This window comes from Lipotes vexillifer, unplaced genomic scaffold, assembly GCF_000442215.2.
Source record: "Lipotes vexillifer unplaced genomic scaffold, Lipotes_vexillifer_v1.1 scaffold269, whole genome shotgun sequence".
NCBI lineage: Eukaryota > Metazoa > Chordata > Mammalia > Artiodactyla > Lipotidae > Lipotes > Lipotes vexillifer.
Window position 1 is genome coordinate 1,883,659 of NW_006799885.1, and position 12,468 is coordinate 1,896,126.

General features: G+C 45.5%; 1 protein-coding gene across 1 annotated transcript in view; it reads left to right on the forward strand.

Moving 5' to 3' along the window:
• Positions 1 to 40: 40 nt before the first annotated feature.
• The window catches only part of ARHGAP10 (Rho GTPase activating protein 10), a 342,299-nt gene continuing 329,871 nt past the window's right edge, over positions 41 to 12,468 (forward strand). Inside the window, exon 1 of the mRNA XM_007472009.1 lies at positions 41 to 420. Within this exon, the coding sequence (XP_007472071.1) occupies positions 267 to 420 (154 nt within the window). The 5' untranslated portion in view covers positions 41 to 266. The remainder of the gene's footprint in view (positions 421 to 12,468) is intronic.

The following is a 12,468-nucleotide window of genomic DNA, read 5'->3' on the forward strand; positions in this document are numbered from 1 at the left end:
GGCGCGGGGGCCGGGCGGGGCGGGGCCGTGGCGCCCGAGTTTAGGCGGGGTCTGCCGGGATCGGATCTCCGCCGGGTTCGGAGCGCAGAATTCTCGCTCGCCTCGGCAGCGCTGCTCAGCGCGGCCGGGCTCACCTCCGCAGGGCATGACCGCGCTGCTCTCGCCGCGCGCCTGGGACTGCTAGCTTCTCCGGCGCTTCCTGCGCGCAGGGCCCCGCACCTGGTCCCGAAGCCTGGCTCGCGCTGTGCTCGCGGACCGCCGCCGTCATGGGGCTGCAGCCCCTGGAGTTCAGCGACTGCTACCTCGATAGCCCGTGGTTCCGGGAGAGAATCCGTGCCCACGAAGCGGAGCTGGAGAGAACCAACAAGTTCATCAAAGAGCTCATCAAGGACGGCAAGAACCTCATCGCGGCGACCAAAAGTAAGTGGGGGCGCGGGCGGGCTGCGGCGCGGCGAGGCCTGGAGGAGCCTCTCCCGGAGGGAGACCGACCGTCCGGTGCCCGGGGCCGGCAGCCAGAGGATTAGGAGATTGATCCGGGCGCCGGAGGCCCCGGGCTTGTTCCTCTGCGGCTCCCCGAGCAGCCAGGGGCGAGTCCCCTTTCCCGTCTCTGCCCTGCGCGGCGGCCGGAGCCGGGAGCCGTGCGTGCAAGCGCGCCGCCCGCCAGCCCCGCTGCCGCGACCCGGCTCCTTGTGTTCCCCGCTGGACCCGCCCGGGGGCAGGTTCTGTTACCCCCTAGAGCTTATCACTGTCGCTCCCGAAACAGACACAGAAGTTTCACGGGTCTTGTCAAGTCCTTTTGAGAGATCACGGGGACTGGGGATTCTTTGAAAACCTGCTGGGTGTTGAATTGTTCAGAAGGCCCTTAAGCCGTACGCTTTCCGTGTCATTTTCGGATCGCCTGCGACAGTCTCGTCCTGGGTCCCTTACTGTGCTCAACCCGAAAGTCCACCTGGCGTTGTGCTGCCTTCCGCACATTCCTTCCCTCCTCCTGCGCCGAGGACGGTTCAAAGATTGGGGCTTGTGAGGCTGTGCAGACAGCCTGCCCTCCAGCCCGAGCGAGCACTGCCTGCAGAGGGAATTTCACCCCGGTCAAGCTTAATGCTTTCCTCCCCTCTCTTCCTCCATCTTTTAACTCGGAAGTGGCCACACAGGAGAACACAATTAGTTAGTTGATTATCTGAAAAGAGTCTTTCTAGGAGGGAGGGGGCCTGAAATTCATGTTGAAACACTGAGTTGGCTGGAAATGGGGAGACATTAGCTTGAGTGGGGAGCTGCGCAGCCTGACCACACCTGTAACCCATAGCCGGTTCTGAGGAAGCCTGTGAGTGCTCCCTTTTCTCAATTAAAAAGACCTACCTACCCGTATAGCAGACTGGGAAAAATGCCCCGTGTCATCCCCTCCCCCCGTTTTGCATTAAGGAAGATGAAAACATACTGAACAGACTGTCTCAGGTACCCAGCCCAGTGCTTATTCGTTGAATGAATGAGTTGAAAGAAATACGTCTTCATGGGTAGAATTCAGTGAGCCAGCTCTGTAATTTTGGAAGCACGTCCCACGACTTCTCTGGATGTTGTCCGTGGTTTCTTTTGCCTCTGTGACCTCCTTGCAAAACGAGGACTGGGAATCACTTTGTTTGGGACATGTGATTGGTGGGCATATTTGGTTGGTGGCTCTCCAGTGCCTTGGCATTGGGTATGTGTGTTGGGATGGAGGTGGGGAGGGGCTGTAAATATGTAGGAGTGAGTGGAGAAAGGAGGAGGAGAGAAGGGTATGCGGTGCCTGTGTGTGTGTGTGTGTGTGTGCGCGTGTGTGTGCGTGAGTGCGGGTATGTGTGTGTAGTGAACGTCTCCCTCTGTAGTTTGGTCTTAACTAGCGTCACTGGGTAGGGGAATGCCCCTTCTCTCTTACTGGCTGTAGCAGCTCCCTCTGGGACATGGGGCATGAGGAGAGAGGCTTTGGTGTGGAGAGAGGTAGATGGCAAAGCCAGTTTGGCCACTGGTAGAAAGCTATTTATGTGACTGCATATTCGCTCTTCTGCCAACCGGACACATGCCCGGTGTTCCAGCAGGAGCTAGTGCATCTGGGGGGCCAGCTGTCAGCCTTCCCCTCCAGAATGTAGACTTTCTTGAGTTTGTGAATTGGCTCCTTACTCCTTTTGATTCTTGTCCTTTACCATAGGAAACATAATTTATGCTCAAAGAAAATATCTTTTCTCGTTGTGTGTAATTACCTTAAATTCTTTTCCAGAGGAGGACAGAGATACAGCTTTAGCTCACATGCTTGTGGCAAGTTAGGGGGACCTAGCCTTTGCCCAGCTTGCCCCGTACGTAAAGTTGACGTCGAGCTCCTGTCAAGACTAAGAGCCCTGGACGTAAGTCAGGACACCTGAGTGTAATTCGCCTTCATTGTTAGAGCCTGGCTACAGGACAATTGGGCAGGTCATTTTTGTGTTCAGTTTTTCTTGTCCTACTTCTTAGAGGCATCAGTAAGATTCTGCAGTGTTTGGAAATGGCTTGATTAGGTCATTTGAAATTGCAGTCTAGGTCAATCGTTGGCCTAACCAGTTGAGCTTTTCTATAACATCTGAGAAAAGCTCAAGAGGTCGAGGCAGGACCTGAGATGGAGGGGGAGCTACAGAAAGGAACAATCAGCTAGGTCAGACTGATTATATTTTCAGATGTTTTGCGCTTTGTTTTGCAAAAACGGCGTTTTGTGCATTTTCAGAATTGCATGTTTAAGTGATTTCTGCTTTTAGTTGCCCTGTAAGATGCCTCCTCCATGCGCTAAATACATGTTGGATTTATATAACTTTGATGTCTTGATGCTTTGGTTTCTTAAAAAATTTCTTAGTTGTTTGGGAATGCGTAATCTCTGAAAATTATGAAAACATCCCTGCTACATTTCTAAATACACAACTGACGGCCATATTGTTACTTCCGTGTAGAATGTCTTGATGCTTTGAATAATCCGCAGATATTTAAAGAAGTTGGAGGTGACTTCTGTGGGACCTGAAAGTTTATTGCTGAGTTCAATTATGTAGCGATCAGCAAATATTTAGCATCTACAGTTTGTTAAATATTGGGCTTGAGACACAGAGAGGAAAGAAGGTAGAGGCCCTTGTCCTTGAGGTTATTGTCCTATAGTTGAATTCAGTTCAATCTAGGGAACATGTTTGAACTGCTGCATGCATTGTGCTAAGTTCTTGAAGAAGTGAAGGATACACAGACACACATATTAAAAGATTCAGAAGATTCAGTGGCAAGGTTTCTAACTTTGACAGAAACAAGGGTATGTTGTAGGTTAGAGTGGAAGTTTGGGAACTCATTGGTGTTTTAAGGAAGGGATAGAACCTTGTAGAACCTTGTTAGATTGGAAACAGCTGAGAAGAAACCAGCGCGCCCCCCACCCCCCGCCAGCCGCCAGCGTGTCTGAAGAGGATGAGAAGACCAGTTTGGCTGGAATGGCGATGATTTCATTTGGGGGAGGAGGATGAGATTCATGGAAAGGTCAGTTTCAGATTGTGGAAGCCATAAAAGTGGGCTTGGAATGTGGGCTTTATCCTGTGGAGAATCACTGACATAATGGGAAAGAGATGGTTTAGAGGCTGTGTATGGTATCTCTCTGTGTGTCAGGTGATTTTTGGAGATAGCAGTGGGGCTGGGGAGGGGCTGTGGAGCGGAGAGTCTGGGACCACTGATTTATGTGGTGGATTAGGAGAGCATTCACTCAGTTCAGTGGGGTCTTTGTTTAAACGGTTTTATTAGCCCTTTTTCTTTTTTCACTGCTTTCCTAGAATAATCAGTGTCTTCTTTCAATACAGTTTAAACTTTTGTGAGCCTTTCGTAGGATGTCTATGTAGTTGCAGATGCTTATGATTCATAGAAACGCATAGTCTGTTTACCAGAAACAGCAATAAGCTATATATACTTTTCTCATAAATTTTACAATTAGGTGTTTTTTTTCTTTTTAAATTTATTTATTTTAATTTTGAGCTGTGTTGGGTCTTTGTTGCTGCGCGTGGGCTTTCTCTAGTTGCAGTGTGCGGGGGCTACTCTTCATTGCAGTGCTTGGGCTTCATTGTGGTGGCTTCTCTTGTTGCAGAGCGTGGGGTCTAGGTGCATGAGCTTCAGTAGTTGTGGCCCGTGGGCTCTAGAGCTGGAGGCTCAGTAGTTGTGCACGGGCTTAGTTGCTCTGCGGCATGTGGGATCTTCCTGGACCAGGGCTCGAACCCGTGTCCCCTGCATTGGCAGGCAGATTCTTAACCACTGCGCCACCAGGGAAGCCCCAATTAGGCATTCTTGAAAGAATATGTTCTGTTCTAGAGAAGGAAATATACTTTTTAAACGAATAGTCCTTACAGTTCTTAAGCACTTACATAGCTAAGTAGAAGGCTTTTTAGTAAACTTAGATCGTGTTTGTGTGTGTGTGTGTGTGTGTGTGTGTGTGTGTGTGTGTGTAAGCGTAAGCTGGAGGGGTCCTCATAAGTGAGCCTGTTCTCATCACAGATGTGGAGAAGGTTGTTAGTGGCGGCCAGGACTAGAACTTGAGTCTTTCAAGTCTTGGTTTTGGTACTTCTTTAGGCCTTGATGTTTTAATGATTTCTGCCTTGTTTTTCTCAGGACAACATAAAAGTTCCCTTTTGCTGTCTTTGTATTTATTGCTGCAGAAACATGGTTCACGTGGTAATTCCTTTTGGGGAAATTTCCCAGGTTGCTCTTGCATGGAAACATAGGGAGATTTGGAAGACTTAAAAGAATTTCACTTTGTAAACTTCAGCCTCGGTCTCCTTATTTGTAAGATGGGACTGTTGCATATAGCCTTGAGGATTGAACCACGTGTGCCCAAGTGTTTTTAAAACACAAGTGTGAAGCGGTTGTGTAGGCTCTGTTGTTTGCCCAGCTAATATTTTTTTTCTGACAATCCAAATTTTGTTCAGGTGTCTACACTCTTTACCAAGCGACTCATAGAAAGGTGATTAGGGATAATTCTGATTAATCTGACTCAGTGGTTCTCAATCCTGAGCATGGCTGACCCATAGAATCACCTGGGGAGCTGTAAAAACCATGCAGTTGGGATTGAGAAACACTGAACTCTAACAACTCAGCACAGTAAACCTATTTTCTGGGCTGGTAATTGGATAAATGAGGATGTATCTCAGTTCTGACCAGTGAGACATGATAGGAAGTCTGCTGGAGACTTTGGGAAAGGTTTTCTTTTGTGTGAGAGGAGACTCGTAAAAAGGGTTCTTGACTCTTCTGTGATGTCTGGTTGTGTTGCCTGGAGGTGCTCCTGCCATCTTGGGACGGTGAGTGGAGCTCAAGGTAAGGACCATTGGAGCAGAGAGGTAACTGAATCTGGGTTTTTGATGCGGTCATGGAAGCCACTGATGGTTCTGTGCCTGAAGCCTACCTCTGCATAGCTTGTTAAATGACATAAGCCAGTTTGAGTTGGGTTTTCTGCTACTTTACACCCTGATTTTGTGGTTTTTTTTTTTTTTTTTACCACGCGGCTTGTGGGGTCTTAGTTCCCCCACCAGGGATTGAACCTGGGTTCTCGGCAGTGAAAGCGCAGAGTCCTAACCACTGGACTTCCAGGGAATTTCCAACACCCTAATTTTGATGGAGAGATATAATTGTAAATTTTGGGCTGATGCTTCGGTTAAGTGGAATTTAGAGAGGCATGGAAGTGAAATGATATTTAAATTACAAATATAATTTTACCCCAGACGGACAAGAAGACTCATCTATATTCTTTGCCCCAAAGAAATTACTGTGGACGCCCTACAGTTCAGGGCATCACTTTGGGGTATGTCTTCAACTCTCACTTGGGGTCTTACTAATGGGCTGGTCTCTAAAGCTAATGTGGATTTGCTGTGAAAAGATTTCCTATCTGGCTGGAACCGGGCTGTGGACCCAGAAGGGCTCTAAAAGCTTTCATTGCTTTACTCTCTGCAGGTGGTCCTTGTCTCCATTTAGAATAGTTCCAATTCAGGGCCCTCCACCAGCCGACCCTGTCTGTATGGAATGTTTGCTGGGTCTGTGAGTCATCTGCTGTTCTGAGTTTTCCTGCCACATTGCCTTTGCCCTCCCATCTACTGGCATTCTTTTGACCACCTCCTCTTCACTCTGTTTTTGAGGGGGGGGTCCAGAAGCATTGTGGACTTCTGGAAGAGGGAGAAGGCCCAGGAGGAGGGCATTTTCGTGTTTTAATGTTTAACGTGGCTGATGAGACAGTGTAGTAGATTAAGAGCACGCTAAGGCGCTGCCTTTCATTCACGCTGGAAACCTCAGTCACGTTGCTTAGCTTTTCTGTATCTATGTTGTCCAACAGAAAATGGAGATAATGATACTGTCTACCATGTAGGGTTGTCAGTTGGGTTAAATGAGTTCATACATGGAAAGCATTTCAAATAAGCACTCAAACGTGAACAATCATGATGTTCTAAATTGCAGGTATATGTTTTAATATGCAGGCCCTTTCCTTGCCTGAAAGATGGATGCTCTGGCCCAGAGGCTAACGTCTAACTTTTTAGCGCTCATTTCCCCTAAGAATGTATTTGTCCAAATCATCATGACCAGTGACCAAGAAGAAAGACAAAGTGGTCAAAGTCTGGTAAGGCTTCGAAAGTTTAAATGTAGCTCAGTATGCTGGAAAATCTGTCAGGTAAGTGGATGAATCAAAGCTAAGTGGTATCTTGGGAAAGTATGTCCCAGAATTTGTTTCTGAGTCACAGAGATCTGAAGATGATGTGGAAGGTGTCACTAAGAATGTTGGAAATCTAGCCCAGCCGTCTGCAGCTGAGACTTGAACAGGCCTCTCATTCAGGGGATTGCTAAGAAAGCCAAAGAAGGCGGGGAGAGCTCTGATCAAGGAATTGGGATGACATCGTCAGAGGCTGGAACCTGCAGATACTTAAAAATTGCAATGATGCCTTTAGAAAATATTCACTTTAGTGTTTAACTTGCAGGAGACCCTAGCAACCGTTTTTTTTTTTTTTTTTGCACCACGCGGCTTGTGGGGTCTTAGTTCCCCCACCAGGGATTGAACCTGGGTTCTCGGCAGTGAAAGCGCAGAGTCCTAACCACTGGACTTCCAGGGAATTTCCAACACCCTAATTTTGATGGAGAGATATAATTGTAAATTTTGGGCTGATGCTTCGGTTAAGTGGAATTTAGAGAGGCATGGAAGTGAAATGATATTTAAATTACAAATATAATTTTACCCCAGACGGACAAGAAGACTCATCTATATTCTTTGCCCCAAAGAAATTACTGTGGACGCCCTACAGTTCAGGGCATCACTTTGGGGTATGTCTTCAACTCTCACTTGGGGTCTTACTAATGGGCTGGTCTCTAAAGCTAATGTGGATTTGCTGTGAAAAGATTTCCTATCTGGCTGGAACCGGGCTGTGGACCCAGAAGGGCTCTAAAAGCTTTCATTGCTTTACTCTCTGCAGGTGGTCCTTGTCTCCATTTAGAATAGTTCCAATTCAGGGCCCTCCACCAGCCGACCCTGTCTGTATGGAATGTTTGCTGGGTCTGTGAGTCATCTGCTGTTCTGAGTTTTCCTGCCACATTGCCTTTGCCCTCCCATCTACTGGCATTCTTTTGACCACCTCCTCTTCACTCTGTTTTTGAGGGGGGGGTCCAGAAGCATTGTGGACTTCTGGAAGAGGGAGAAGGCCCAGGAGGAGGGCATTTTCGTGTTTTAATGTTTAACGTGGCTGATGAGACAGTGTAGTAGATTAAGAGCACGCTAAGGCGCTGCCTTTCATTCACGCTGGAAACCTCAGTCACGTTGCTTAGCTTTTCTGTATCTATGTTGTCCAACAGAAAATGGAGATAATGATACTGTCTACCATGTAGGGTTGTCAGTTGGGTTAAATGAGTTCATACATGGAAAGCATTTCAAATAAGCACTCAAACGTGAACAATCATGATGTTCTAAATTGCAGGTATATGTTTTAATATGCAGGCCCTTTCCTTGCCTGAAAGATGGATGCTCTGGCCCAGAGGCTAACGTCTAACTTTTTAGCGCTCATTTCCCCTAAGAATGTATTTGTCCAAATCATCATGACCAGTGACCAAGAAGAAAGACAAAGTGGTCAAAGTCTGGTAAGGCTTCGAAAGTTTAAATGTAGCTCAGTATGCTGGAAAATCTGTCAGGTAAGTGGATGAATCAAAGCTAAGTGGTATCTTGGGAAAGTATGTCCCAGAATTTGTTTCTGAGTCACAGAGATCTGAAGATGATGTGGAAGGTGTCACTAAGAATGTTGGAAATCTAGCCCAGCCGTCTGCAGCTGAGACTTGAACAGGCCTCTCATTCAGGGGATTGCTAAGAAAGCCAAAGAAGGCGGGGAGAGCTCTGATCAAGGAATTGGGATGACATCGTCAGAGGCTGGAACCTGCAGATACTTAAAAATTGCAATGATGCCTTTAGAAAATATTCACTTTAGTGTTTAACTTGCAGGAGACCCTAGCAACCTACTGGACAGCGCTTGTATTTGCTGTGGGAGAAACACAAGGCAGCCAGAGACAGCCCAGAAGAGTTGTTACGTAATCCTCCTATTTTCTGCAAAACGATACTCAAAGTCTCCTGGACAGATTCCCAAAGAAGCTGTTTTGAATTCTGACTCCAATAGCTATTTATCACCTTATGATTTTGTGGTTTCTGGGGAGGCAAGAATTATGAAGGAGGTAAAAATATTGGGTAGTCAGCTAGGTTACCATAAGTCATGCTTAAGGTGATTGCTGACTGTATGTGGCAGTGAATAGGTCAAGTGTTTACATCTGACCATAGTTAGTAACATCTGGTGTCTTTTCTCACTTTTTAAAAGTTTGATGTTAGAAATGCAGCTGTGAACACATTGCTTTATGGGATTCAGTATGGTCTTGCATTGCCTTTGATTCTACATCTTGTTTAGAGAAAACTCATTTAGTCAGGTTGGCTTTCCTTCAGGATTTGTAGGAGAATGTTTAGAAATTTGTAGATAATAATTCTGATTAAGGGTGTCTTGGATGTTTTACTAGGTTACTTTTTAAAAAATATTTTATTTCCTTCGTGGCACAAATCAGTATTTTATTTTATTTTAAAATTTTGTTTTGGCTGCATTGGGTCTTCGTTGCTGCACGGGAGCTTTCTTTAGTTGCAGTGATTGGGGGCTACTCTTTGTTGTGGTGCACGGGCTTCTCATTGTGGTGGCTTCTCTTGTTGTGGGCTCTAGGTGTGCGGGCTTCAATAGTTGTGGTGCGCAGGCTAAGTAGTTGTGGCACGTGGGCTCAGTAGTTGTGGCTTGCAGGCTCTAGAGTGCAGGCTCAGTAGTTGTGGCGCACGGGCTTAGTTGCTCTGCGGCATGTGGGATCTTCCTGGACCAGGGATCAAACCCATGTCCCCTGTACTGGCAGGCGGACTCTTAACCACTGCGCCACCAGGGAAGTCCCTACTAGGTTACTTTTTTTTTTTTTTTTTTTGGCGGTCCGCAGGCCTCTCACTGTTGTGGCCTCTCCCGTTGCGGAGCACAGGCTCTGGACGCGCAGGCTCAGCGGCCATGGCTCACAGCTCCAGCCGCTCCGCGGCATGTGGGGTCTTCCTGGACCAGGGCACGAACCTGTGTCCCCTGCATCGGCAGGCGGACTCTCAACCACTGCGCCACCAGGGAAGCCCTAGGTTACTTTTAATGGAATTACATTTCAGAGACAAATAGGCAATCACAAACTACAATCGAAAAATGTTATTTAAAATGTATATGTTAATGATTTTAATAATAGCTAACTTATTTATTTTTATTTTAAGTAAATTTATTTATTTATTTACTTTTGGCTGTGTTGGTTCTTCGTTGCTGTGCTCAGGCTTTCTCTCGTTGCGGAGAGTGGGGGCTACTCTTCGTTGCGATGGGCGGGCTTCTCATTGTGGTGGCTTCTCTTATTGCGGAGCATGGGCTATAGGGGCGCGGGCTCAGTAGTTGTGGCTCACGGGCTTAGTTGCTCTGTGGCATATGGGATCTTCCCGGACCAGGGCTCGAACCTGTGTCCCCTGCATTGGCAGGTGGATTCTTAACCACTGCGCCACCAAGGAAGTCCCAGCTAACTTTTATTAAGCATTTACAGTTTGCTTTACTTTGTGGTAAATTCTATTATTTAATGTGAAGACTTCCTTATTGAGGTATGTTGTTATTTACCCCATGTTACAGCTTTGGAAACTGAATTTAGAGAGGTGAGCAGCTTGTTCCAGTCACACAGTTTGTTAGTGGTGGAGCTGGAACGTAAACCCACATTTGTCTGACTGCAAAACCCTTAACCACAACAGTAAGCTGTCCCTGTAAAGAGATGTAAGTGTGTTCTTCTGTTAGGGGAAGTTATTACGATAAATCCTGGTTATCTGGCAAGTGTGTACATTTCACAGTCTGGTTAGGAGGCTATTCTTGTTAGCTCAGCCCAAGGACCATGATTTAAAATTTAAGGCCACCTGGGATGGTTACTGTAAATAAAACTGATTGTTAATTTGTGCAATAAGTGTAGATATTCAGAGATTGGGTTGATTTAGGATGAATTACTAGATGCCGACATCCACTCAAAAAAGTATGATTTCCTTCCTTTAGTCTCTCTCCCTGTCTTTCTCTTTTTTTCTTTTTTAGTTCCCCAACCACAGATCAAACCCACGCCCCCTGCAGTGGAAGCCTGGAGTCTTAACTGCTGGACCGCCAGGGAAGTCCCCTCTCTTCCTGTCTCTTAATCTTCGTCTCTCCCCCTCTCTTAGTGTCTCTTTTACTCTCCATCCCTCATCCCACCCTTTAGAAGAGTAAATTTTAACTTTGTTTTCGTAATTTAGTATTAGGCTTTTCCCTCTACAGAAAATTTGAGTTGTTTTAGAACTATAAACCAATACAAAGAATCTCATAATCATCTCTGTATTTGCCTCTCAGCTTAGAAATAAAAGCTTCCTGTCTGCCTCTTCCCAATGGCAGCCTTTCTAATAGAGAATTTCCCCAAGGGGCGCAACTGTCTCAGATCTGGTGTATATTGTTCCCAGACGTTTTAATACATCTGTACACATTCCTGAATAATAGATAGTATGTTTTGCATGGTTTTAGACTTTAATGGATTCGTACACTATTTGTTTTTCTGCAGTTTCTTTTCTTCCCTCAAGATACTTGTGAGATTTATCCATGTGGACACATGTAGCTCAATTTCATTGAGTTCAACCTCTTTTTCCTGCAAGTGGCATTTGAAAAGACTTGGTTAACGGATGGTATGTAGATGTTATATAAAGAACTTAAGATGTTTTATGGTGTACCTTATTTCCGTGCATTTTTTGGATTGTGAAACAATGTATTTAGAGAATTTGTTCAATATAAAAGCCTTATAATTAATTTTATAAACTTTAAAACACTAGCTTTCACAACAATCTATAGATAAGGAATCCATAAATTTTAAAGACATTTAATAAAAGTTCTGTTTGATATTTAATGTTATCAGCTTGGCATGGGTAATCAGAGCAAACCAGTTTAATTTTCAGGATTGGAAGAAATAAGTGGTCTGAGTCACAAAAAATCTTCAAGGGCCTTTTTGCCTCATTGAAATTAGATTTCCAGTGTTAGCATAGAGAGAAGAAAATGATATCTTCATAAACACAGTGCTTGTTAAGCACTCTGGAAGCCGTCAGTCTAGATAGGTCAGATGAACATGATTTTTAGGCAGGAATTGGTTGGTATTTTGTGATAGGCTTCTATGCAAACAGCCTGTTGATTTAATTACCCTAATGTAGGAAATGTAGGAACATAATTTATAGACTTGCCAAGGGGATGCTTTTGTAATGAGAAAGCCTTGACACCCTTCTCTTTAAACAAACAAGCAGGCACACTGAAAAACTCCTGACACTTTACATTGTAAGGGCAGGCATCTCTCTAAGGCCCAAGATCTGCTGGGATCACTGCTGGATGCTGCTGCTAGGCCTGCCTCCCTGGTCAGACCAGAATTTCCTCCCTGTGTTTCCTGAGGAAGCTGTTAATCCTATGCCACTAGATATTTCAACGGGGAGTACGAGTTCTCCTTCTTTGTTGCCCGGTTCACCGCAGGCACTGTCTGCCCTTGGGTCCCGAGGTCCCGTCATCGTCTGGTAGTGAGTCATGATGAGGTGTGTGGCTGGAGGAAAAATCAGTTTAGCTGATCTGAATACTGGATATATTTAAGACTCTTAAAAAATTTTTTTTATTTTTATTTTTTATCTCTGACTATAAAGTTAGCTGCTTCACTTATTAGGTGACCTTGGGCAAGTTACTGAAACCCTCAGTGGCTAATTTTCTGTTTCTTTGTTAGTAAAATGGAGATGCTAAGAACTCTATCTCAAGGGGTAGTGGTATTTCATCCTCATGTTACTTACCAGAAGATCTTAGAGCTCTCCCTGGCCCATGGTAGGTGCTGTACTTATCATCATTATCACCACCACCATCATCGTTGTCGGAAGAGGAC